Raw genomic sequence first — 25,804 nt, 5'->3', positions numbered from 1 at the left:
CTTTCAAGCATTTTTCGCTATGCAATTGTTAGGATTATTATTATTTTGTCAATATATTTAAAAAAAATAACTGATCTACTTTAACAGCAATCATTTATTGACCCCATTACACTATAAATCACATGACAAATAATACATTTGATTTAAATATTTCACAAATATTCACAAGTACCAGTTGTTGTTTGTCCTCCCAATCCCATCCTTCACGCTCTGGCTCTTTGGGCCATATGCAAGTCACGTTTTCACCTGAGTTTTCTCCTAGGTAATATTTTTAAACTTGTCATTAAAATGCATTTTAAATCACCAGCAAGCAAGAAATACTCAAAATAATTCTGACAGTACTTTTTCACCTACCTTTTAGTACCTTTTCAATTGCAAAGTGCTGAAAGTTATTTTTAAATAGAAGATGAAAAATGATCTCCTTCCTGAGTTTTCTCCTAGGAGATACATTTTTCATCGTTGATTTAAAAACACTTTTTAGCACTTTGCAATGGAAAAAAGTACCAAAAAGTGGGTAAAAAAGTACGGTCAAAATTATTTTAAGTATTGGTTTGCTTTCTGGGGGCATAAAAAAAGGTATTTTATTTACAAGTTGTGAGAATGTCACCTAGGAGAAAACTCAGGTGAAAAAATTAATTGCATATGGCCCCCTGTGTCTTGTTGCACATATTTCTACCCTCTTAACAGTCTTTTTTTTTTGTATGATTTCTAACAGCCAAGCAATACATGTTAGGAAACCATCATCTGGCTGGTTTGAATGGTGAGGATCCAGACTCTAAGCTGTGTAGATCTTGTGTTTCTCCACCAGTGTTACATCCTGTGCAGTCTATCGGTTGAGGCTGAAAAAATCCTTTTCTATTCAGTTGTCTCCAGATTTGCAGAGCAATCAAAATACTGCCAGCCAGTGCTGAAGCCGGGGCTATCATCCACATTAGACGTGTTTCATCTGAAAAACAAATAATGCTATAAACATTGTGCCCACATATCTGGTATTCTAAGTTAAGTTAGAATGTATTATTTATTATAGCATCATAACTCCCAACATTTTGAGATAAGAAAGAGGGACACTTTGAGACACATCCCTGCCACACCTCTAACCACACCCCCACACACCCCTTGCCATGCATATCACAAAGAATTCGTGAGCAAAACATGTAATTTTATCATTCAAACCACTGTGGTCGTTTCTATCATGAGTAGTTTTCCTTCAATTCAACCTTTGAAAATAAGACGTATATCAATTTAAAGTAAATGTGAAGCGACATGAAGCCAAAAAAGCAGATACTTACCAATAGACAGGAAAGGTTCTGCATCATATAGAGCTTGCTCTGTCCTGTCTTGTTCCCCTCGTTCTGGTGCCATCACCCCTTTTAAATTTGCCTCCTCATGAGCCTTCATGAGAAATGCTCGTGTCCCCGACTGCTTCCGAAAAGACAGTAGGCTCCGTACTGCACATGTGCAAGTGCACACGCTCACGCCTGTGCAGTACGGAGCCGCTCATCTTCATAAACACGTGCACCTATGAAGCTTACCAAGGGCTCACTGATGTGTATTCGGCCATTTGGTTGAATACACACAATGGGGATGACAACACTGGAACGAGGGGAGCAAAAGTAGACAAGGAAGGTCTATAGGATCCCGAGCCTTTCCTCTCCATAGGTAAGTATCTGCCTTTTTTTTTTTTTTTACTCACTTTACATCTACTTTAAAATATGGGAAAAAAGTTTAGATTCAGTTAAACACATTTTTCAGTAGAAAAATACCCTGTACATATAATTACATAGGTGCATGAGTCCTGAAAGAGGGACAAGTGAGGAAGAAAGAGAAAGAGGGACAGAGGGATTTGGTTCCAAAAAGGGTCTGTCTCTCCAAAAAAGGGACAGTTGGGAACTATGTAGCATTGGTAAGAGCAGTGTTTTGATAAAATCTATGGTGCATCGCAGCGAAGTGTCAGTCTTGCAGAAGGCCAGAGTTTCTTGAGATCCACAGATGAGTCAGCACAGGGATCATGGCCATGCTCTTTTGCTGCAGAAACTTTTGGGTGGGGTGAGTCTTATGGCTAGAAAAATGTGGTATATGTTGATGTTATACATTTTAATATTATAATATTATCTTATTGTACTTGTATAGTATTATGGTGTCCATTGGGGAAACTCCTTGTCTTAGTCAGAAAATGTTTCCCTTTTTTTAACACTTTCACGTTCCCACGGTTTTTACAACTTAAAGTTCCTGGCGTTTTTGACATTTTAGCTGTGTCGTTTTGATACAGCAGTAACTTTTTTTATTCTTCAATTATCTTTTTTTAATGTTCAATAAAGAAAAGAAAACAAATATTGAACATAGATCGAAATCAAATGTGCAACAGCAACAGTCATGCTTGGAGAACATTAGCCAAAGAATAACAGCAACAGCATTAAAGTAGAATGTCGTAGACATGCATAATAACCTAAATGTAAACAGGTAAGATAGGGAGTTAGAATTTTTAAGAAATATTAGAAGCCGACCATATGGTCCAAGGGTCCCATATCGAGTCAAATTGGGATGTAGTCTCTCGAATTGTTGAAGTAATTTTTTCTAACACATATGTGCATTGTATTTTGTTTATCAGTTCGCTCCTAGAGGGGGGGGGGGGGATTTCCAAGTCTTGGCAAGTAGGGCTTTTGCAGCCTTACAAATTTGCCCCAGTAGTTTATTCTGTAGCTTGGAAAGTTGAGGATGGGGCTTGTGGAACAGTGCAGTCCATGGGTCAAGTTGGACTTGCCTATCAAACACTTCAGATGCAAGTGAGTAAAACATCACCCAGAAATCCGCTACCAAAAGGCAAGACCACCAGCAGTGGGTCAAGTTGGACTTGCCTATCAAACACTTCAGATGCAAGTGAGTAACACATCACCCAGAAATCCGCTACCAAAGGGCAAGACCACCAGCAGTGGGCTTGATCAGCAGTGGATGCACATCCCCGAAAGCATGAATCAGATGAGATCAACCCCCATTTGAACAGTTGGGCAGGTGTCCTATACTGGTCAAAAAGAATCTTATAATTGCATTCCTTAATTATTGTATTTCTAGACGAGGTAGACATACCTAGAAAGATAGCCTCCCATTGCCCTGCATCACAAGTAGCGTTCAGTCTATCTTGCCATTTCAACATGGCTTTAGAAAATGTGTCATGTTTAGAGTACCAGAGTTCATGATGTAGGGAGGAAATAAGTCCATCGGGAAGTGGATGTGACATAGCCATTTTTTCTAGACCAGAAATAACTAAAGGCAGACAGTGTGAGTGCCGTGATTGCAGAAAATGACCAACCTGTAGGTACCTGAAGGCTTCTGAGTCTGGTAAATTGAATTTCTCCTGTAGTTGTAACCAAGACAATGGGAGGCCATCCCCCATTAAATCACCCATAGAGTTTATTCCTCTACATTTCCAGTTACCCAAAGCCAATCCGCAGAACCCAGGAGGGAAATCCGCATTGCAAAATAATGACTCCAGACTAGAGTGTCGGCACAGCAGTAACTTTTTAATTATCTATGCCTTCTTAGTGATACATATCTTTTTTTTTTTCAGTACAATTTAGGCTTTCTTTAGGTAATATTTTTCTCCCCAAACTATTTTGTTTTATAGTCAATTTATGGGGAAAAATTAGGCGTAAATGCAGAAAACAAACTTTTTTTCATTTTTCCCCCTCTCTAATTTTCACATCTCACGTCCCACAGTTATAAATCATTTACAAACAAATTATTTTGCCCTTCCCGATTAAAATGATATCCCATATGCCATATTTTACTTCTAGCTGGGCATGTGGCGGACCGTTATCCCCAGTCTGCGCGTCTGTGGCGATCGAATGCGTTCGCTAGGGCGACAGTTCAGGGGGCATAGAGCTGTACACATGCATCACTAGGCAACGGCAGAGCGTTACATCTGTAGAGCATTGGGTCCTAAAACTTTCGCCCTAGCGATTGCATCCGATCGCTACTGGCGGCAGTTGTTAAACGTTTATAAAAAGGCATAGGTTTTGCAGGGGTTAATAATGGGTTAATAGGCTAAGTTTGGTTTAAAAATTAATGGGGAATTTAAAAAAAATACGTTTTATTTTATTGGGCCCATGTCACTTAAATTTTTTTTTTTTTAACTTTTACAACTTTTTTTTCCCCCTAACTTTATTGAATGATTGTTGCTGGCTAACTGCAACAATCATTCACAGGATCATTCACGTGACTGTGCACGTGCGGTCACATGCACAGCTACTTGCACGCACGGGAGCGCACATGCAGCTGCGGCAAACAGCGCAATTTAATGCAGGACGTAGATTCTACGTCCTCGAACATACAGGGGGACTAATTAGGACGTAGAATCTACATCCTGGAACTTAAAGCAGTTAAACAAAAAGTACTATTCCTATTCAGTGCTTATTCTGTTGACACTTCATGTGAGCATTATTTTAAAGTAGAAGTACAAAAACTTGTCTTCCCTTTCTCATGGGTCAGTGTCAAGGTGCCCATACACACATTGATTTCCTGTTCAGTTACCTGCAGATTCAATCACTCTGGTCAAATCTGATTAAAAACGACTCCCCCAAAATGTTCAATTGATCAAATGTCAATACATTTTGACCAAAAATTGTTCGAAAATATCCTACTGGACATGGCGGAAAGTCTATGTCGATCGGGGTCAGGGCATGAGTAGTGGTCGATTGAAGTCCTATAGTATATTAGACACTGCAATACTGAGGTTCAGTTGATTTTCAGTAGATTCCCTGCTGAAATCTGTTGAAAATCAATGTACTGTGTGTGGTAGGAATTGGTACCTATCTGAATCAGTTACAGAGAGGAATTGACAGTTATTAACATTGGATGGAAATCTATATGTGTATGGCTAGCTTTAGAATGGTATGAAGTTATTAGGCAGGGGTCACACTTGAGGAAAACTGCAGCATTTTGCCACATACCAAAAACGCATGCGGAAACTCATGTAATGAGAGTCTATGGTGCTGTTGCATTCCACACATTGCATTAAAAAAAAAAATTCACTATTTTTCCACACAACACATGCGTTTTGTCATTTAAATCAATAGCTACTGTAAAAACACATGCATCAAAATGTGCCCCAAAATGTACAATTGTGCGGCAAAACGCTTGCAGGTAGTTGTCTGCAATTCTCGCAGATGCAAAATGTGATTCCTCCCTCTCAGACTGCCATCAAGAATGGGATTTCCCTTACTTCCGGTCTCAGTGACACCATCATTTCTCCAGGACCCAACATGAAGGAAAGCAGGAAAGACTGGACAAAGGATCTACATCAGCCAGGACACGAACAGTGATAAAAAAAAACAAACCTTTTCCATTTCATCTAAAACTAACATGAAAGTTGAAGTTAGGCCATACCTCCCAACTTTCTGAGGTTAAGAAAGAGGGACTCTAAGTCTAGTCCATGCCAAACCTCTAACCACGCCCCCACCACAACCCTCATCATGTATAGCACAAAGACTTCAGAAGCCAAATATGTAGAGATTTTTCATTCAACCTAAACCAGTCTTATCATTAATTTTCTTTCATATTAACATTTAAAAATAAGAAATACATCAATTTAAGAAATGGTAATAACAGAGTCAATTAAACGCATTTTTTTCAGTGGAAAATACATATATTAAGGGCCTGTACACACTGCTGCGCTTGCGCTGCGCTTTTAAAATCGCAAGGTCTTTTGAAGAATCATGAAAATCGTGAAGACCTGTACACACTGGGGTGATGCAATTTTTCTATTTTCATGAAGGCTTTGCAATTTAAAAAACAGTGCAAGCGCAGCAGTGTGTACAGGCCCTAACACAGATCTGTACAACAATCCTGAAAGAGGGACAAATGAGGCGTACGTACGAAAAGGGCGTCGGGAAAAAAGGGCGCGTGGTATAAACGATAAATGGAAATATCGTTTATAGAAATTATTGTGTAGAATTTCGTTTATAAATAGTGATTTAAAAATGTATAAATCACTAAATAATGTGTATGAGATCGGCAATTCTTAAAACGTTAATCTTCCCTGTTTGTAAAGTGAAACTTATATTTTCGTTTATTAAAAACCCTCCCTGTACCTATCCCTAACCCCTAGACCCCCTGTTGGTGCCTAAACCTAAGACCCCCCTGTTGGTGCCTAACCCTAAGACCCCCCTGTTGGTGCCTAACCCTAAGACCCCCCTGTTGGTGCCTAACCCTAAGACCCCCCTGTTAGTGCCTAAACCTAAGACCCCCCTGTTAGTGCCTAAACCTAAGACCCCCCTGTAGGTGCCTAACCCTAAGACCCCCCTGTAGGTGCCTAACCCTAAGACCCCCCTGTTGGTGCCTAAACCTAAGACCCCCCTGTTAGTGGCTAAACCTAAGACCCCCCTGTAGGTGCCTAAACCTAAGACCCCCCTGTTGGTGCCTAAACCTAAAACCCCCTATGGATAATAATGTTTTACAGACATGAATAAATAAAGAATGTAAAGAAAAAAAATGTAAATTATTTTTTTGGGTGGATAATAATGTGTTAGAAATGTTTTAGAAATAGTGATTTATTATCTTCATAAACGTTATTCGTCACGGGCTCATTTTTGTAAACTTAAATCATCACAAACATAGTTATAAATCCTTAAAAATCTCCGGGCGCCGTTATAAATCCTTAAAAATCTCCGGCGCCTTATTTTCCCCGTTCAGCGCCCATTAAACGATATTTATAATGAAAGTGAATGGGGCGCCCTTTTTGTCCACTTGTCTCATGCGCCCAAATCTACTGCTTCCCAAATGAGGAAGTAAGAGGAACAGATGGATTTGGTTCCCAGAGAGGTACAGTACTGTCCCTCCGTAAAAGGGACAGTTGGGAGCTATGGTTAGGCTTCATGTCTAAGCAATGCCTTTTACTTCATGCTTACCTGTAGGCATGACTTTAACAGTAGGATCATTTGGAATAGGAATCACTTTGCCTGTGATAAGCTTGCTAATCACTGGAGAAATTGAGGAAAACACAGATGTGTCTTGGGTGCTTCCTGGCAGTAAAGGGATGGAATCCGTCCTTGCAGAGTCTGTCCTTGCAGAGTCTGTCCTTGCAGAGGAAGATTCAGGGATTCTTGTTGACATACCCGTTTCCTGGTATTCAGCAGCACTGGTCGTTGTTCTGATAAGGTTGTTTATGTTGTGTAGTTTTCTAGAATGTGTCACATAACGGGTAAAGGTTGACTCTTTTCCCACAGTAGTGCTTTCCTGTGTTACAGAAGTCGGTTGTAGCCTCGCTGTAGGTGTTGCAGTCTTTGCAGAAGGAGTTGTATCATTACTTGCTATGTTGTCAGCAACTTGGGAAGTGGAAGAAGCACTGATGTTTTCTGAGAATAAAACAAAAGATGTATTTTTTTTGTACTCTAATACATATAACTTGCTAATGATGCAGGTTAAAACAACAAAATCTCTCACTTGCAAATAGTATTATATAGAAATGGGGTACTGAGTCTAGATTCACTACTTCACTTTAAGGTGGTATTTGTTCTTCAAAATGAAGAGTGCAACCATCTTGGATGTGACATAAGCGAGAACAATGCACTCGCATTTGTTGGGTTTGCTTTAGGGCCCGTTTCCACTATAGCGTTGCGGAATCGCCGGCGAATCACCGCAGGCAAATCGCATGCGGGTGCGATTCCGCATGCGTTTTTTGCCGCGATTTCACATGCGATTTCGCATAGGTAAGGCTGTATGCGAATTTAACCATGTCACTGCCTGTGTAAATTAACATTAATACCTATGCGAAATCGCATGCGAAATCGCGGCAAAAAACGCATGGGGAAAACGCATGCGATTTCCCTATTAAATACATTGCGTGCGATTCGCCTGCATTCCACACGCAGGCGAATTCTGAGGGCCCTACCCTGCAGATTTTTTCTGCACAGAAAAACGTGCGGGGAAACGCACAAGTGGAAACAGTCCCATCCACTTGTACTGACTGTGCGAATCCGCATGCGGGCAACGCATGCGGATTCGCGATAGTGGAAACGGGCCCTGAGAGATCCAGCAAGCCATCTCTGGGTACATTTGTACACACACCAGATCAGCGCTGTCCAACTGGTGGCCCGCGGGCCGCATCCGGCCTGCCAGGCCTCCTGTTGCGGCCCGCTCGTCTCCCCGAGATGCAGGCATGGCGTGCTCTATAGGCGCCATGCCTGCTCCCTCTTGTGTGGCCTCTCCTGTGTCCCCGCTGCCTCACAGCTCAGACCTCACAGATTGCGGCAACTGAGGCAAATAGAGTGCGCATGGTACCCGCACGGAGTACGTCACATGTGGAAGTGACATCATTAGTCACTTCCGCATGTGACGTTCTGCCGCGTGGGTGTCATGCGCGCGCTCTGCTTGCTTCAGTCACCGCGATCTGTGAGGTCTGAGCTGTGAGGCAGCGGCAGCGGGGACACCGACACAGCAGCGGATCAGAGGTAACGGGCGAGGCAATGGACACCTCGCTATCTAGCTGGGGGGGGGACACCTGTCACTATCTCACTGGGGGGGGCACCTGGCACTATCTCACTGGGGGGACACCTGTCACTATCTCACTGGGGGGGCACCTGTCACTATCTCACTGGGGGGGGGGGCACCTGTCACTATCTCACTGGGGGGGCACCTGTCACTATCTCACTGGGGAGGGGGCACCTGTCACTAACTGGGGGGACTCCTGTCACTATGTAACTGGGGGGGGCACCTGTCACTATCTCACTGGGGGGACACCTGTCACTATCTCACTGGGGGGGCACCTGTCACTATCTAACTGGGGGGACACCTGTCACTATCTAACTGGGGGGACACCTGTCACTATCTAACTGGGGGGGCACCTGTCACTATCTAACTATCTAATTATATATGGAAAGAAAAAACGTATTTGTTATAAACCGTAATTATTGTGGTTTACAATGCAGTTCCTATCTTGATTTCAAAGATCTAAGCTTTGACAGTTTATTTTTAAGTTATTTAATTTTATTTTCGGTTATTCCGAACAAATATTTTACTTTTTGGGTAGTGAGAACATTTAGAACCCTTGTTAGGTGTTTAGTAATGCTTGTAGTTTACGCTGGGAAATGTTACTTCCTGGAAAAGCAGCGCATTTTTCACAGGGACCACAAAAAAGGAAAATAGAAGAAATGGCACCTACATAGGCACCTATTGTAAAAATCCGCGATTTGCTGCAAAGGAAGGAAATTTGAGTGCACAGCAGCACCTGCTATAGGGCGCCAGCTGGGGCAGAAATGTACCCACTTTGCCATAAATCGCGGCTTTTATAATTGCCACGACAAGCGGCAAGGAAGGTAACTTTTGCGGCAGTGACGGCATCGTGGAGCGCCTGCTATGCAATGCCGCAATTAGTATTTCCGCAAGCCCCCAGTGAGTTCTGTCACTGCCGCTAATCAGGCGCCTCCCAAAGCTGAAATTTACCTTCCTTGCCGCATATCATAGCTTTGTGGCAGAGGGGCTTGTTAAGATTTAGGGGGGGTAAGTTTAGGTGCTCCCGGGAGGGGTTAGGGATAGGCACCTTGGAGGGTCTTAGGGTCAGGCACAATTGGGGGGGGGGTCTTAGGGTTAGGCACTGGGGGATGCCTTAGGTTGGTTTAGGCACCATCGGGAAGAGTCTTAGGGTTAGGCACTACCAGGGAGGTTAGGGTTAAGCATCAGTAGATCGAGCGTTCTGTGTGAGAGTAGAGTTAGATTTAGCTATAGTAAAATATTAGTAAACATTAATGTTATTTTACTATAGGAATCCAGCAGTAGAATATCGCTAAGTGTAGTGATATTCTACTAGTGGCAATCCCCTGCGCCCTTTTTTCCAGGCACCTTTTTTATGTATGCATTTTTCACATACTGCCTCAATTTTGGTATGAGGGGGGTACACATCATTATGCGTACCCCTGATCACCCGCCCTATTGGTGCCTCATGTTCTGGCTCCATCTGCTCCTCCCCCTGGTCCCTTGTCCACTGCTCACCGCACATCCTAACCACAGGCCCACTCCGGTCTCCCAGCCCCCCGTTCCCCTCCTCATACTTCCCACCTCACCCACCACAACCAAATTCACCCACCAAGCCCCTCTCCCCGCCGCACCTCCCACCCTCCCCATACTCACGAACATTCTCGCCCCAATCTCATTCCCATCCGCCCCATACTCAGACAATCTCTCCCTCTATCTGGCGCTCTCTGGAATGCCAGATCTATCCGCAACAAGCTTACAACTATCCATGACCTCTTTATCTCAAAAAACCTCACCTTTCTTGCCCTTACGGAGACCTGGCTCACCCCCTCTGACCTGCCTGAAGCTGCAGCCCTATCCTACAGGGGTCTACACCTCAGCCATACCCCAAGACCAGATAACAGGCCTGGGGGAGGGGTGGGCCTACTCCTCTCCCCATCCTGCACCTTCCGTGTCCTTACCCCTCCCCCTTCTCTTTACTTTACCTGCTTTGAGGCCCATGTTATCCGCCTCTACCATCCCCTCCCAGCCATTATTGCAGTCCTATACCGCCCCCCCTCCAGTACAATATCGCACTTCCTAGAAAACCTTGCCTCCTGGCTCCCACACATCCTGTCCTCCGACCTCCCAACAATCATCCTCGGAGACTTTAACATTCCAATTGATGAGCCTACCACCTCTGCTGCCACTCAGCTTCTCTCGCTCACCAACTCCCTTGGTCTCACTCAGCATACTAACGCCACAACCCACAGTGCTGGTAATACTTTGGACCTAATTTTCTTCAAAGCCATCGCACTTACCAACCTGGACATTACACCATTCCCCATCTCCGACCACCACTTCATCACCTTCACCCTCACTCCATCCAGCACCCTCTGTCCCCCTCCCCAAACTGGACGTTGGCAGAGAGATCTGCGCAACCTTGACCCCAATGTACTAGCCACACCCCTCCACTCTCTCTCCTCCTCCCTCCCCAGCCAAACCTGCCCCAACTAAGCGGCAGCTCAATACAACAGTGACCTCTCCGCAGCCTTAGACCATGCTGCTCCCCTGACCTTTCATACCAACAGTCGCCCCAACCCCCAACCTTGGCACACTGCCCTCACAAAAAAACTACAAAATGAGACACGAGCTGCAGAACGCAAATGGAGGAAATCCCGCAACAACAATGATTTCCTGGGATACAAGACCAAGTTGCAGACGTACCATACTGCCCTCGCTGATAGTAAACAGATATACTTCACTCACTTGATCACTACCCAAGCCTCCAACCCACGTCGTCTTTTTGCCACCTTCAATGCCCTACTTAACCCCACACCTCCCCCCCCAACCTCCACCCTCTCAGCCACTGACCTATCTAACTACTTTATCAACAAAATTACAACCATCCGGAGGGATATTTCTCTCCTCAACTCTATCGCCCCTGCCTCCCCACCACATCCGATTCCTGCCTCTTTCTCCTCCCTTACCTCCTTCAATCCTGTCACGGTGGAGAAAGTCAACCAGCTACTGGCAACTTCACCTGCCACTTCCTGCCCCCTAGATCCGGTCCCATCTGATTCTCTGCGCCCACATTTTTCTGATCTGGCCCCTGTCCTCACCCATCTGTTCAACCACTCCTTCTCCACCGGCATCTTCCCCTCCATATTCAAACAGGCCACTGTGCTTCCCCTGCTAAAGAAATCTTCACTTGACCCTGCTCTGCCATCCAACTACTGCCCAATCTCTCTCCTCCCTTTTGCCTCAAAAATTCTTGAACGCCTGGCCCACCAACGCCTGACCAACTTCCTTAACTCCAACTCCCTTCTCGATCCCCTGCAATCTGGTTTTCGCACAGCCCATTCTACAGAAACCGCCCTCACCAAAGTGGTAAACGACCTTGCCCTTGCCAAAGCCAAAAGTAAATACTCCATCCTGCTCCTCCTGGACCTCTCCTCGGCATTTGACACTGTCGACCACTCCCTCCTCCTCCACTCCCTGCAGCTAATGGGCATTCAGGACCTAGCCTTAGCTTGGATCTCCTCCTACCTCTCCAACCGCTCCTTTACAACATTTTTCAATGGCTCCTAATCCACTCCTGCACCCCTTTCAGCTGGTGTCCCTCAAGGTTCCGTCCTAGGACCCCTACTGTTCTCACTCTATACTGCCTCAATTGGCAAAATCATCTCTTCCATGGGTTTCAATTACCACCTGTATGCCGACGACACCCAGATATATCTCCACACCCCAGACCTCTCCTCCTCTACCATGGACAAAGTCTCTGCCTGCCTCACATCCATTTCCTCCTGATGGCTGCCAGGTACCTGAAGCTTAATTTGGACAAGACTGAGCTTCTAATATTCCCACCCCGCACAGCTGCACCCCTCCCAGATCTGCACATCACTATTGAAAATACTACCATCCGCCCTACCTCCCAAGCCCGCTGTCTAGGCGTTACTCTGGACTCTGAACTTTCCTTTACCGGCCACATCCAAGGTATTGCCAGATCCTGCAACTTCCACCTCCGCAACATCTCCAAGATCCGCTCCTACCTGTCTCTGACACCACTAAACTCCTTATCCACGCCCTTGTCATCTCCCGCCTAGACTACTGCAATTCTCTTTTATCTGGCCTCCCCTCTAACCGTACTGACCCACTTAAATTGGTAATGACTGCGGCAGCCAGACTGATACATTCTTCTCACCGCAGCGCCTCTACAACTCTGCTCTGTAAAGCACTACACTGGCTCCCCATCAGCTTTAGGATCAATTTCAAAATCCTGTGCTTTGCCTACAAATCAGTGCACAAGACCTGCCCAACCTACATCTTTGATCTGGTCCACAGGCACATACCAGCCCGCCCCCTCCGATCCTCCAATGACCTGTGCCTAGTCGCACCACGCATAACTCAGTCACACGCACGATTGCAGGACTTCACCAGGACTGCCCCTACTCTCTGGAACTCTCTCCCACCAGCCGTCAGACTCGCCCCCACCTTTAATACCTTCAAACAAGCTCTCAAGACTCACCTCTTCATGCTCGCATACCCACCTACACCAGCACCATAATATGTTCTGTTAGACACCCTCTCAAAAGATGCACCTATTGTCTCCACCCACACCCTTTAGATTGTAAGCCTCTGGCAGGGCCCTCCTCCCTAGTGTTTCCAGCTTGATTATGCAATCTTACTCACAACCACCCCTCTTGTAGACTCGAACAGTCTCTATTTTGACCTATGACACTGTATTGTTATCAAATCATTTGCATATCTTGTTTTGTTGTGAGTTTCCGTATGTTCTACCTGTATGTTAACCCATTTATCTATTGTGCAGCGCTGCGTAATATGTTGGCGCTTTATAAATACAGTAAATAATAATAATAATAATTGACACTGCTTTGACATACTTTACATCAAGACAGCTTGCCTGCTAAACTTATGCAATAGACATACAGTGCCTGCTTTACATCGCATGGCCCAGCTTAAACTTTGCCCGTTCTGGTTGTTTTGTGCTTAAGATCTGCCATCCTTCAACCTCATCCACATTTGCTTCTATGTACACTTTCTGCTTGTTCCGCTGCTCAGCAATAACCCCTCTGCAATCTGAGAAACTGCCTGTCTCTATCTTCTCACTTAAGCTGCTGACCTTTTGATGCACAAGAGACACTTGTGGCTCTCTAATGAAGCTTTATGTCAGTTATCCATCCTGGATTATTCAGGCCTGTGTGTGTGAATTGGGTGACCATTGCATGTTCTTATGAGTGTGTCTCTAGCATCTGTGTCTACCGTCATTTGAAATGTTTGTTATAGAGATTGTCTATGACAGTTAAGATATTTTATGAATACACTGTTCTCGAGTGTTGTTTGGAGCATACACCTTCTCCTAGTTTGTTTTTTTACTACAGTATAAGATATTGTTTGACACAGTTAAGGTGGCCATGCGACTAGTGATTTTGTGGCACGGTCCCCATCCAATTCAATAATTGTATCAAATTGTATAACAATCAATGCCGCCTGCAACATATCCAACCGATTGATGATTTCAATTTGGGTCTGAAATTGATCTAATGCATCAATCGAGCAGGCTTGAAAATCGTAGCTAAAAGTGCTCAATCGGGTGTGCGGTGTTAACAGTGTTCAATATCACCTTGCCAGAGATACAGTATGTGATGGACCCCTGGCCACTTTCCCCCCCAAGTCTAACATGGGAGGCACATTCCCATGTAGGAACTGTCAAAACTGTTTATCAACAATCCGGGGTGTCTTTGTCACACAAACCACAAAAGGGTCTAGAATTAACATTAAGGGTAATTTTTCCTGTACTACAACAAATGTCGTTTATTTGTTAAAGTGCCCTTGCGGAATGGGTTATGTGGGGCAGACTACAAGGGATGTCGGGAGGAGGTTGAATGAGCATAGGAGCAACATCAGGAACCATAAAAAGGAGGTTATGGAGAAATCTAAGGACCAATTTGAATCTTCCGTAGGTCGCCATTTCCATGAATGTGGACACATGGTGGGGGACTTAAGGTGGTGAGTACTTGAAGAGGTGTTCTCGTGTGAAGGTATGGATCCCCAAACCTTCCTGCTACGCAGAGAAAGTAGATGGATAAATGATCTTGGAACTCTTGTGCTAAATGGCATGAACAAAGCCTACAGTTTGAAATGTTTTCTGTGAACATTTTTGTAATATGGCTTGTCTCTTTAAGTTATGTGCCTGCCCTTGTATGGGTGTGTTTTAAACTGATTTGGTAATTGTTGCCTATATATGTGGTTGTTGCACAAAGGTCCTGTAAGCACTTGAAAATGACCATTCAGGTTGACACGTCGTGCTTTTGCACTGTGTCACTCGCAAAATAAATTTTGGCCAGTTGGCCTAAAATCCAGGTAGAGACCCAGTCTTTTTTTGCTTTAGATCTGACAATAATGTCAGAAACATCTGATCTGCATGCTTGTTCAGGGTCTATGGCTAAAAGTATTATAGGCAGAGGATCAACAGGACAGCCAGGCAATGTGAATGGTTTAGAAAGGAAATAAATATGGCAGCCTCCACATACATCTCGCTACAGTTCGCCTTTAAAAATCAGTTTCAGTGCTGCACATGGAAGACAAGGCTGAACACAGAAAAGCAAGACTGCCAATGAGGAGCTGTACATGGGAGGTAGGGAGCAACAAATGACAGTGAGGAGCTGTTCAGTGGAAACTTCACATGTATGGGAGGGGCTACTGTACATGGAGGGAGGGGAGCTGCTGCACTTTTAATGTCAGCATACTTCTCAAAATGGAGCAGGGGTGGCGAAGAGCATCACAAGGAATTAATCGGGGGGTAAAGAGAATAAATATTGCCCTGACCAGGGGCGTTGCTAGGATCCTAAGAGATCCGGGGAACTTTTGGGCACTTCAGCTGAAAAATGGGCGTGGCCACGCACCAGAATGTGAGTGTGGTCATGCGTGCATGGCCGGATTTGTGGCAAGGCCACATAGGCCATGGCCTAGGGCACCAGGATGCAAGGGGCGGGCTATGGGCAGCAGACTTTATTGGCAGTTAACCTGCCGAACATTCACAATGGTTGGGACACGGGCGCCGGCCATGCCATTTCTGCACAAGCATAGATAGACACTAGCTTTTAGCAGTAGCAGCCAGACCCAGTCTGTGGCCACCCTGCTTAGCTTGTATATAGCAGCGGGTGGCCAGGTCTGGCACTCAATCAGGGGATGAAAGGATTCTTTCAGCAAACACAGTAGATCCAGGATTATGTATCTCTGTGTGAGGCTGGCTTCCCACCATGTGATTTACTGTGGATGAAGGAAGACTTGGAAGCTGGAATCTAAATGGTCCTGGCTGGGTGCTGTTGGTCAGGGGCGGCTGGTGATAGTGGGCCTTGGGCGGTAAAAAGTACAAATCCGGCCCTGCATGCGTGGAACCAAATTGACATGAACTTAACAGCGGTCTTAGTAGGCCTGCCCAGCAAAATGTTGGATGAAGCCCCCTCTCTATTCATAAAAAAAAAATGCATGCTGGGGCATGAAGGGTGCTGTGTGGTGCCATGCTGGGTGCTCTAGTACCTCTATGGGGCATACTGGAGCTGTAATGCCTCTATGGGGCATGCTGGGTGCTGTGGCAACATGCTGGAAGCTGTGGAGCCTCCATAGGGAGCATGCATCGTTGTGTGTGTCCTTACAACATGATACCACATGGACTGTGTACCACCAGTACCCCCCTATGGACTATATATCCCAGCCCCCCTCCTCCACACCCTAAGGACTACATACCCCAAACCCCTATACCCTTCCCTTATTCCCACAATCCCCTCCCCATGTTAATTTTGTCTTGCTTTGGCAATGCTAAATGTATTTGGTCCTGCCAATAAAGCTTTTTTGGATTTGGATTTGGGTCAGTTCCTCCCCCTGACCCCCCCACCCCTTTTCTTCTCAGCAGAGTAGCACAGCAAGAGGAACTACTCATCTCCACCATCCACTCCCCAAGTCTGGAGACATCCTGTAGCTGGTGATTCTCCCCCTAGCATCTCAGAATCAGACACTAGGAGCTCTAGCTTCTGGTTCCTTCTTACATGCTAATGGGAGAAGCCCCGAAGAGATGTCTGCAGAATCTGGAGATCACCATTTTTTTTTTCAAATGTACATTTTGCTTTCTGCAAAGTGCAAATTTTGGGGGGGGGGTTAAAATTGTTAAAGGACAACCGAGGTGACATGTGACATGATCAGATAGACATGTATATGTACAGTGCCAAGCACACAAATAACTATGAATAACTATGCTGTGTTCCTTTTTTTCTTTCTCTGCCTTAAAAACTTAAACATCAGGTATGCAAGTGACAGTTTCTGCCCGGGTCGGGAACGGATCGGACTGGGTCAGACTATAGCATATCCAGTGGCGTACCTAGGGCATTTGGCACCCGGTGCTGGGTATTAAAAGACACCCCCTAAGAAAATGGGCGTGGCCACAACCTGCGGTGTGCTTTGCGGCAAAAATGGGTGTGGCCATGACCGGATGAGGGCGGAGCTAACTGTAATTTAAAGTATTAGCTAGTATAGCTGCCCCAGTATAGCTAGTAGTTTCCCCCAGTATAGCTGCCCCCAGTGAAGCTAGTTGCCCCCAATGAAGTTAGTATAGTTGCCCCCAGTATAGTTGCCCCAGTATAGTTGCCCCCAGTATAGCTAGTATAGTTGCCCCCAGTATAGCTGGTATAGTTGCCCCCAGTATAGCTGCCCCCCAGTATAGCTAGTTTAGTTGCCCCATTATAGCTAGTTTAGTTGACCCCAGTATAGCTAGTATAGCTGCCCCCAGTATAGCTAGTTCAGTTGCCCCCAGCGTAGGTAGTTTAGTTGCCCCCAGCGTAGGTAGTTTAGTTGCCCCCAGTGTAGGTAGTTTAGTTGCCCCCAGTATAGCTAGTATAGTTGCCCCCAGTATAGTTGCCCCAGTATAGCTAGTTTAGTTGCCCCCAGTATAGCTAGTACAGTTGCCCCCAGTATAGATGTCCCAGGAGGGGGGAAGCAGCGCTAGAAGGAGGGGCAATGGGGGCAGCGGTGGGGAGGGGGGAAATATCCCCCCCTCCCTCACCTGGGACCCCTCCTTCTGCCTCTCTCCCCCTCCATTTAGCGGTGGCAAGTGCGGGCTCGGCAGCGGGGAGACATGCGCAGAATTACTCACCACTTCCACGTTCCAAGCGCTGGCAGCGTCATGTCGTCACAGATCTCCACCTTCAATGCCGCCCACTGTGCTTCCGCTTATCAGGAAGCACAGTGGGCGGCTTTGAAGGCGGAGATCTGTGACGACATGATGCTACCAGCGCTTGGAACGCGGAAGTGGTGAGTAATTCTCCGCATGTCTCCCCGCCGCCGAGCCCGCACTTGCCACCGCTAAATGGAGGGGGAGAGAGGCAGAAGGAGGCGTCCCAGGTGAGGAGCTGCTCCTCCTTCTAGCGCTGCTTCCCCTCCTGCTCTGCTGCTGTGGGGGGTCGTGGCGACACCCCCTGGCTGTCTGTCACCCGGTGCGCCACGCCCCCCTGCGCACTACAGTAGGAACGCCACTGAGCATAACCCTCCCTGATAAGTAATTGCAGCCATAAAACACTTTCCTGTCAGTAAATGGCTTCTGAGAGCAGCAAAGAGATAAAAAGGTTCAATAATGTATAGATTTGAGCTCTGACATACTTTAATGAAGGTGTCATTGAGCAGAGACAATGAAACAGTAAAAACTTAAAAACTAGATTTAAATATAAAATAAAACTGTGTGATATCTAAAAAAAAGTTATTTTTAGGATACTGAAGATGGATGCAATTGTTTTTCTCATCACTTTATTTTCACCTCGGATGTCCTTTAAAGACTTTTCACTGAACCTTAAGTAATAATACTGTAAAATGTGACAAGACCAGATTCACATCACTGGAGCCTATAGGCACAAATGTCCTGGCACCCTAGACTCCACCCCCAATGAACCTAAAAAAAACCCCACCAAACCACACCGCAAGTGTGCCAGCTGTCCTAGCTGTCACTCCTCCCTTACTTCCCTTGCCCCTCATAGGTAGCTACAAGGTGCCCCTTAGCATTAGGTAGCCAGAGGTACCCTCAGTATTAACCACTTGATGACCCAGCCTTTACCCCCCCTTAAGGACCAGCGCTGTATTTGCTGATCTGTGCTGAGTGGGCTCTACAGCTCCCAGCACAGATCAAACACCAGGCAGAGCGACCAGATCGCCCCCCTTTTTTCCCCACTAGGGGGATGATGTGCTGGGGGGGTCTGATCGCTCCTACCTGCGTGTGGCTGGGGGGGGCACCTCAAAGCCCCCTCCACCGCAGGATTCCCCCTCTCCCTCTCCTCCCTCCCTTTCCCGGAGATCGGAGGCTGCACAGGAACGGATCTGTCCTGTGCAGCCTCTAACAGGCTCCTGCCTGTCATGTGACAGCGATCCCCGGCCGCTGATTGGCCGGGGATCACTGATCCAGTACAACGCTGCTACTGTTAGCAGCGTTGTACAAATGTTAACAAAGCGGATTATTTCCGCTTGTGTTTACATTTAGCCTGCGAGCCGCGATCGGCGGCCCGCAGCCTATTCACGGAGCCCCCCGCCGTGAATTGACAGGAAGCAGCCGCTCGCGTGAGCGGCTGCTTCCTGATTAATTAGCCTGCAGCCGGCGACGGAGATCTGCGTCGCTGGTCCTGCAGCTGCCACTTTGCCGGCGCGCGATATGAGTGCGGGGTCGGCAAGTGGTTAAGTAGTTAGTGGTGCCCCGGCTTAAGTAAGATTCCGTCGGGAGAGAGCGGCCTTTCCATCATCAGGCGCCTGTAGGCATGTGCCTACAGTGCCTTATGGTAAATCCGGCCCTGGACAAGACTATATACTCTGTAAATCTCTGCATAAGATGTCAGTGCTGTATGAATACTAAATGGTAATATACCAGAGGAGATAATGTTGACTAATAACTCTTTCTATGGCTAGCGTACCTGTTTGTTCTGCCACTGGGAGCACAGTATTTACGGGACCGTCTGTTTTAAGGTGACTGTAAAAAGTGAATAGTTCACTCTCCGCAGTAGTGCTTTCCTGAAGCATATGCGTGGTTTCAGCCTCCTCCGTAGATACTATAGTTCTGAGTCTTACAAAAGAACTCTCCAGAGAATTAGATGTAATATTTCTTGTTAGAGGGAAAGGTGAAGTTGCAATGATGTTTGCGGTCTCTGAAGAGAATGCAGTAATTGAAAAAGTGTCAATAATGAAACAAGGAGCATTTAGAATATAAATAAATACAGTATAAATACAGTTATCCGGAACTCAGCTAACTGGCAGACTCAGGCAACCGGCATAAAAAGCCAGAAGGGCAGTACACACTGCTCACACTGATTTGAAAGGCTATGTGGGCTCCACTCTCACTTTGGCTTGTTGCCATGGCTCCCCCAAGTCTACCCCACTTCCTCTCACCACATTGTAGCCTTGGTGAAACTTTTTTTTTAAAATTGCCAGCCGGCTGTGCTACCGCGTAGATGGTGACGCCCAGGCTTCATTTTGCTCAAGTGCTGCATCATCAACTCCAGTCTGCTTCCAAGAATCTTAGTTAAACCAGAAGTAATATAAAGTGATATCAACAGGGCCGTTTCTTGCCCCGTTCAGCCGGTTCTGCTGAACGGGGCGCCGATGAGAGTGACAGATTGGGGGGCGCCAGGCAGAAGGATGTGACGTCACGTCACTGCTAGGAGCCGGTGACGCACGGACGCAGTGCAGCCAGAGACAGGCGCCGCCCGGCCGCTGCTCACCCCCTGTGGCCGCCGCTCCCTCCGTCCGTGTGGCCGCCGCCGCTGCTCCCCCTCCCTCCTGGCGCCTCACTCAGACCTCGATCAGGCGGCGACCAATCATGCGGGCGCTAGGACCCAGCGCCCGCACTGATATGCGGAAGTGACATCACTTCCGCATATAGAGCGGGTGCGTCCAGCGCCCGCTCGTACTGGTCGGGTCGCCGCTGATCCTGAGATCTGCAAGGTGAGGCGGGAGCGGCGGCGGCTGGGGGCTCCCTGTCTAAAGGGGCTCCCTGTCACTCACTGCCTAAAAGGGCTCCCTGTCACTCAGTGCCTAAAGGGGCTCCCTGTCACTCACTGCTCAAACAGGCTCCCTGTCACTCACTACCTAAAGGGGCTCCCTGTCACTCACTGCCTAAAGGGGCTCCCTGTCACTCACTGCCTAAAGGGGCTCCCTGTCACTCACTGCCTAAAGGGGCTCCCTGTCACTCACTGCCTAAAGGGGCTCCCTGTCACTCACTGCCTAAAGGGGCTCCCTGCCACTCACTGCCTAAAGGGGCTCCCTGTCACTCACTGCTCAAACGGGCTCCCTGTCACTCACTGCCTAAAGGGCTCCCTGTCACTTACTGCCTAATGGGGCTCCCTGTCACTCACTGCCTAAAAGGGCTCCCTGTCACTCAGTGCCTAAAGGGGCTCCCTGTCACTCACTGCTCAAACAGGCTCCCTGTCACTCACTGCCTAAAGGGGCTCCCTGTCACTCACTGCCTAAAGGGGCTCCCTGTCACTCACTGCCTAAAGGGGCTCCCTGTCACTCACTGCCTAAAGGGGCTCCCTGTCACTCACTGCCTAAAGGGGGTCCAGGCTGGCTACATGTACTGGGGACATTGGCTGTTTGTCATTATGTGCATTTACTGGTGAAAAGCTGTCTCTTATTATGTGCATTTACTGGTAAAAAGCTGTCTCTTATTATGTGCATTTACTGGTGAAAAGCTGTCTCTTATTATGTGCAATTACTGGTGAAAAGCTGTCTCTTATTATGTGCATTTACTGGTGAAAAGCGGTCTCATATTATGTGCATTTACTGGTGAAAAGCGGTCTCTTATTATGTGCATTTACTGGTGAAAAGCTGTCTGTCATTTCCTGCATTTACTGGTGAAACGCTGTCTCTTATGTGCATTTAGTGGGGAAATTTTGTCAGTAAAAATAATCTTTTGTCAGCAAATTTTTAGGTATTTGTCAGTAAAAAATAACGTGAAAGGTTGGCAACACTGGCAGGCTGCGCGGCGCAATGGGAAAGATACAGGCAGCCCACCTCACGCTTGGGCTTGGCGGGGGAGGAGCCGACGACAGCAAACGAGAGTAGGGAGGCCGCAGGCAGCCATAAATACGCAGTGTGTGATTGCGTCGCACACGCAGAGCCTCACGCAGAGACAATGAAACAGTAAAAACTTAAAAACTAGATTTAAATATAAAATAAAACTGTGTGATATCTAAAAAAAAGTTATTTTTAGGATACTGAAGATGGATGCAATTGTTTTTCTCATCACTTTATTTTCACCTCGGATGTCCTTTAAAGACTTTTCACTGAACCTTAAGTAATAATACTGTAAAATGTGACAAGACCAGATTCACATCACTGGAGCCTATAGGCACAAATGTCCTGGCACCCTAGACTCCACCCCCAATAAACCTAAAAAAAACCCCACCAAACCACACCGCAAGTGTGCCGGCTGTCCTAGCTGTCACTCCTCCCTTACTTCCCTTGCCCCTCATAGGTAGCTACAAGGTGCCCCTTAGCATTAGGTAGCCAGAGGTACCCTCAGTATTAACCACTTGATGACCCAGCCTTTACCCCCCCTTAAGGACCAGCGCTGTATTTGCTGATCTGTGCTGAGTGGGCTCTACAGCTCCCAGCACAGATCAAACACCAGGCAGAGCGACCAGATCGCCCCCCTTTTTTCCCCACTAGGGGGATGATGTGCTGGGGGGGTCTGATCGCTCCTACCTGCGTGTGGCTGGGGGGGGGGGGGGCACCTCAAAGCCCCCTCCACCGCAGGATTCCCCCTCTCCCTCTCCTCCCTCCCTTTCCCGGAGATCGGAGGCTGCACAGGAACGGATCTGTCCTGTGCAGCCTCTAACAGGCTCCTGCCTGTCATGTGACAGCGATCCCTGGCCGCTGATTGGCCGGGGATCACTGATCCAGTACAACGCTGCTACTGTTAGCAGCGTTGTACAAATGTTAACAAAGCGGATTATTTCCGCTTGTGTTTACATTTAGCCTGCGAGCCGCGATCGGCGGCCCGCAGCCTATTCACGGAGCCCCCCGCCGTGAATTGACAGGAAGCAGCCGCTCGCGTGAGCGGCTGCTTCCTGATTAATTAGCCTGCAGCCGGCGACGCAGATCTGTCCTGCAGCTGCCACTTTGCCGGCGCGCGATATGAGTGCGGGGTCGGCAAGTGGTTAAGTAGTTAGTGGTGCCCCGGCTTAAGTAAGATTCCGTCGGGAGAGAGCGGCCTTTCCATCATCAGGCGCCTGTAGGCATGTGCCTACAGTGCCTTATGGTAAATCCGGCCCTGGACAAGACTATATACTCTGTAAATCTCTGCATAAGATGTCAGTGCTGTATGAATACTAAATGGTAATATACCAGAGGAGATAATGTTGACTAATAACTCTTTCTATGGCTAGCGTACCTGTTTGTTCTGCCACTGGGAGCACAGTATTTACGGGACCGTCTGTTTTAAGGTGACTGTAAAAAGTGAATAGTTCACTCTCCGCAGTAGTGCTTTCCTGAAGCATATGCGTGGTTTCAGCCTCCTCCGTAGATACTATAGTTCTGAGTCTTACAAAAGAACTCTCCAGAGAATTAGATGTAATATTTCTTGTTAGAGGGAAAGGTGATGTTGCAATGATGTTTGCGGTCTCTGAAGAGAATGCAGTAATTGAAAAAGTGTCAATAATGAAACAAGGAGCATTTAGAATATAAATAAATACAGTATAAATACAGTTATCCGGAACTCAGCTAACTGGCAGACTTAGGCAACCGGCATAAAAAGCCAGAAGGGCAGTACCCACTGCTCACACTGATTTGAAAGGCTATGTGGGCTCCACTCTCACTTTAGCTTGTTGCCATGGCTCCCCAAAGTCTACCCCACTTCCTCTCACCACATTGTAGCCTTGGTGAAACTTTTTTTTTAAAATTGCCAGCCGGCTGTGCTACCGCGTAGATGGTGACGCCCAGGCTTCATTTTGCTCAAGTGCTGCATCATCAACTCCAGTCTGCTTCCAAGAATCTTAGTTAAACCAGAAGTAATATAAAGTGATATCAACAGGGCCGTTTCTTGCCCCGTTCAGCCGGTTCTGCTGAACGGGGCGCCGATGAGAGTGACAGATTGGGGGGCGCCAGGCAGAAGGATGTGACGTCACGTCACTGCTAGGAGCCGGTGACGCACGGACGCAGTGCAGCCAGAGACAGGCGCCGCCCGGCCGCTGCTCACCCCCTGTGGCCGCCGCTCCCTCCGTCCGTGTGGCCGCCGCCGCTGCTCCCCCTCCCTCCTGGCGCCTCACTCAGACCTCGATCAGGCGGCGACCAATCATGCGGGCGCTAGGACCCAGCGCCCGCACTGATATGCGGAAGTGACATCACTTCCGCATATAGAGCGGGTGCGTCCAGCGCCCGCTCGTACTGGTCGGGTCGCCGCTGATCCTGAGATCTGCAAGGTGAGGCGGGAGCGGCGGCGGCTGGGAGCTCCCTGTCTAAAGGGGCTCCCTGTCACTCACTGCCTAAAAGGGCTCCCTGTCACTCAGTGCCTAAAGGGGCTCCCTGTCACTCACTGCTCAAACAGGCTCCCTGTCACTCACTACCTAAAGGGGCTCCCTGTCACTCACTGCCTAAAGGGGCTCCCTGTCACTCACTGCCTAAAGGGGCTCCCTGTCACTCACTGCCTAAAGGGGCTCCCTGTCACTCACTGCCTAAAGGGGCTCCCTGCCACTCACTGCCTAAAGGGGCTCCCTGTCACTCACTGCTCAAACGGGCTCCCTGTCACTCACTGCCTAAAGGGCTCCCTGTCACTTACTGCCTAATGGGGCTCCCTGTCACTCACTGCCTAAAAGGGCTCCCTGTCACTCAGTGCCTAAAGGGGCTCCCTGTCACTCACTGCTCAAACAGGCTCCCTGTCACTCACTGCCTAAAGGGGCTCCCTGTCACTCACTGCCTAAAGGGGCTCCCTGTCACTCACTGCCTAAAGGGGCTCCCTGTCACTCACTGCCTAAAGGGGGTCCAGGCTGGCTACATGTACTGGGGACACTGGCTGTTTGTCATTATGTGCATTTACTGGTGAAAAGCTGTCTCTTATTATGTGCATTTACTGGTGAAAAGCGGTCTCTTATTATGTGCATTTACTGGTGAAAAGCGGTCTCTTATTATGTGCATTTACTGGTGAAAAGCTGTCTGTCATTTCCTGCATTTACTGGTGAAACGCTGTCTCTTATGTGCATTTAGTGGGGAAATTTTGTCAGTAAAAATAATCTTTTGTCAGCAAATTTTTAGGTATTTGTCAGTAAAAAATAACGTGAAAGGTTGGCAACACTGGCAGGCTGCGCGGCGCAATGGGAAAGATACAGGCAGCCCACCTCACGCTTGGGCTTGGCGGGGGAGGAGCCGACGACAGCAAACGAGAGTAGGGAGGCCGCAGGCAGCCATAAATACGCAGTGTGTGATTGCGTCGCACACGCAGAGCCTCTCAACCTGAGTCAGTCCAGAGACTAGCAGACTGGCAGGCAGCCAAAGCCAGCCAGGAGCAAGCCCATGGAAAAAGGGTAGGAATGAGGTATCACATGCATGCGTAAAGATCTGGAAGGTGTGGGTGTGATTAGGCAGGACATGGGTGTGGTTATGTGGTTGGGTGCGGTTAATTTAACCACTCCCATAGGCGCAAGAGAAAATCTTGCACCCAGGTGCCAGGCACCCCAGGCTCAACCCTGTGTGCAGCAGCAGTGTGCGGCGGAGCCCAGCCCCAGAAGGTGGAGTCTTTTTGGCCAGTTGGACTCGGGCTCCTCACTGCCACTGCTGCTAGTGTGTGCCTTGGCCCTTGCCCTTGCTGCCGCTGCCCGCTAGCACCTCCATGGTCCCCCGCCCGGACCCCCACCGATCCTGGCCCGGCGCCTTCTTCCAGTTCCACCTGCCATGAGATGGACGTCATGGTAAGTAGGCAGTAAGGCAGGCAGTCTATGTACTGCACTGCCTCTCTCTTTCTGACGTGGCTGCTGGGGGAGGGAGAGGGGGGGGGGCGCTCTTTTTGCCCTGGGCTGGTGGTCAGAACCCACCATGGTGATGGTCTAACAGTGTGACTCCCTGGCTGGGGGTAGGGGGGCACTCTTTTTGCCCTGGGCTAGTGGTCAGAGTCTAACCACCAACCGGCCCAGGGCAAAAAGAGTACCCCCCCCCCCCCCATCCCCAGCCAGGGAGTCACAGTCAGACCATGGTGGTCTGACGGTCAAACCACCATGGTCTGACTGTGACTCCCTGGCTAGGGGGGAGAGGGTCACTCTTTTTTTCCCTGGGCAGGTGGTCAGACCACCATACTGTGACTCCCTGGCTAGGGGGCGGAGGGGTC

General features: G+C 47.8%; 1 protein-coding gene across 1 annotated transcript in view; it reads right to left on the bottom strand.

Moving 5' to 3' along the window:
- Positions 1–76: 76 nt before the first annotated feature.
- Positions 77–25,804, bottom strand: part of MADCAM1 (mucosal vascular addressin cell adhesion molecule 1) — a 57,133-nt gene continuing 31,405 nt past the window's right edge. Inside the window, exons 5-8 of the mRNA XM_068271243.1 lie at positions 22,883–23,113; positions 19,407–19,637; positions 6,903–7,349; positions 77–946 (exon numbers count right to left, since the gene is read on the bottom strand). Coding sequence (XP_068127344.1) covers positions 741–946; positions 6,903–7,349; positions 19,407–19,637; positions 22,883–23,113 — 1,115 coding nt within the window. The 3' untranslated portion in view covers positions 77–740. The remainder of the gene's footprint in view (positions 947–6,902; positions 7,350–19,406; positions 19,638–22,882; positions 23,114–25,804) is intronic.

This window comes from Hyperolius riggenbachi, chromosome 1 (assembly GCF_040937935.1).
Source record: "Hyperolius riggenbachi isolate aHypRig1 chromosome 1, aHypRig1.pri, whole genome shotgun sequence".
Lineage (NCBI taxonomy): Eukaryota > Metazoa > Chordata > Amphibia > Anura > Hyperoliidae > Hyperolius > Hyperolius riggenbachi.
This window is presented reverse-complemented; position numbering and strand designations above follow the sequence as displayed.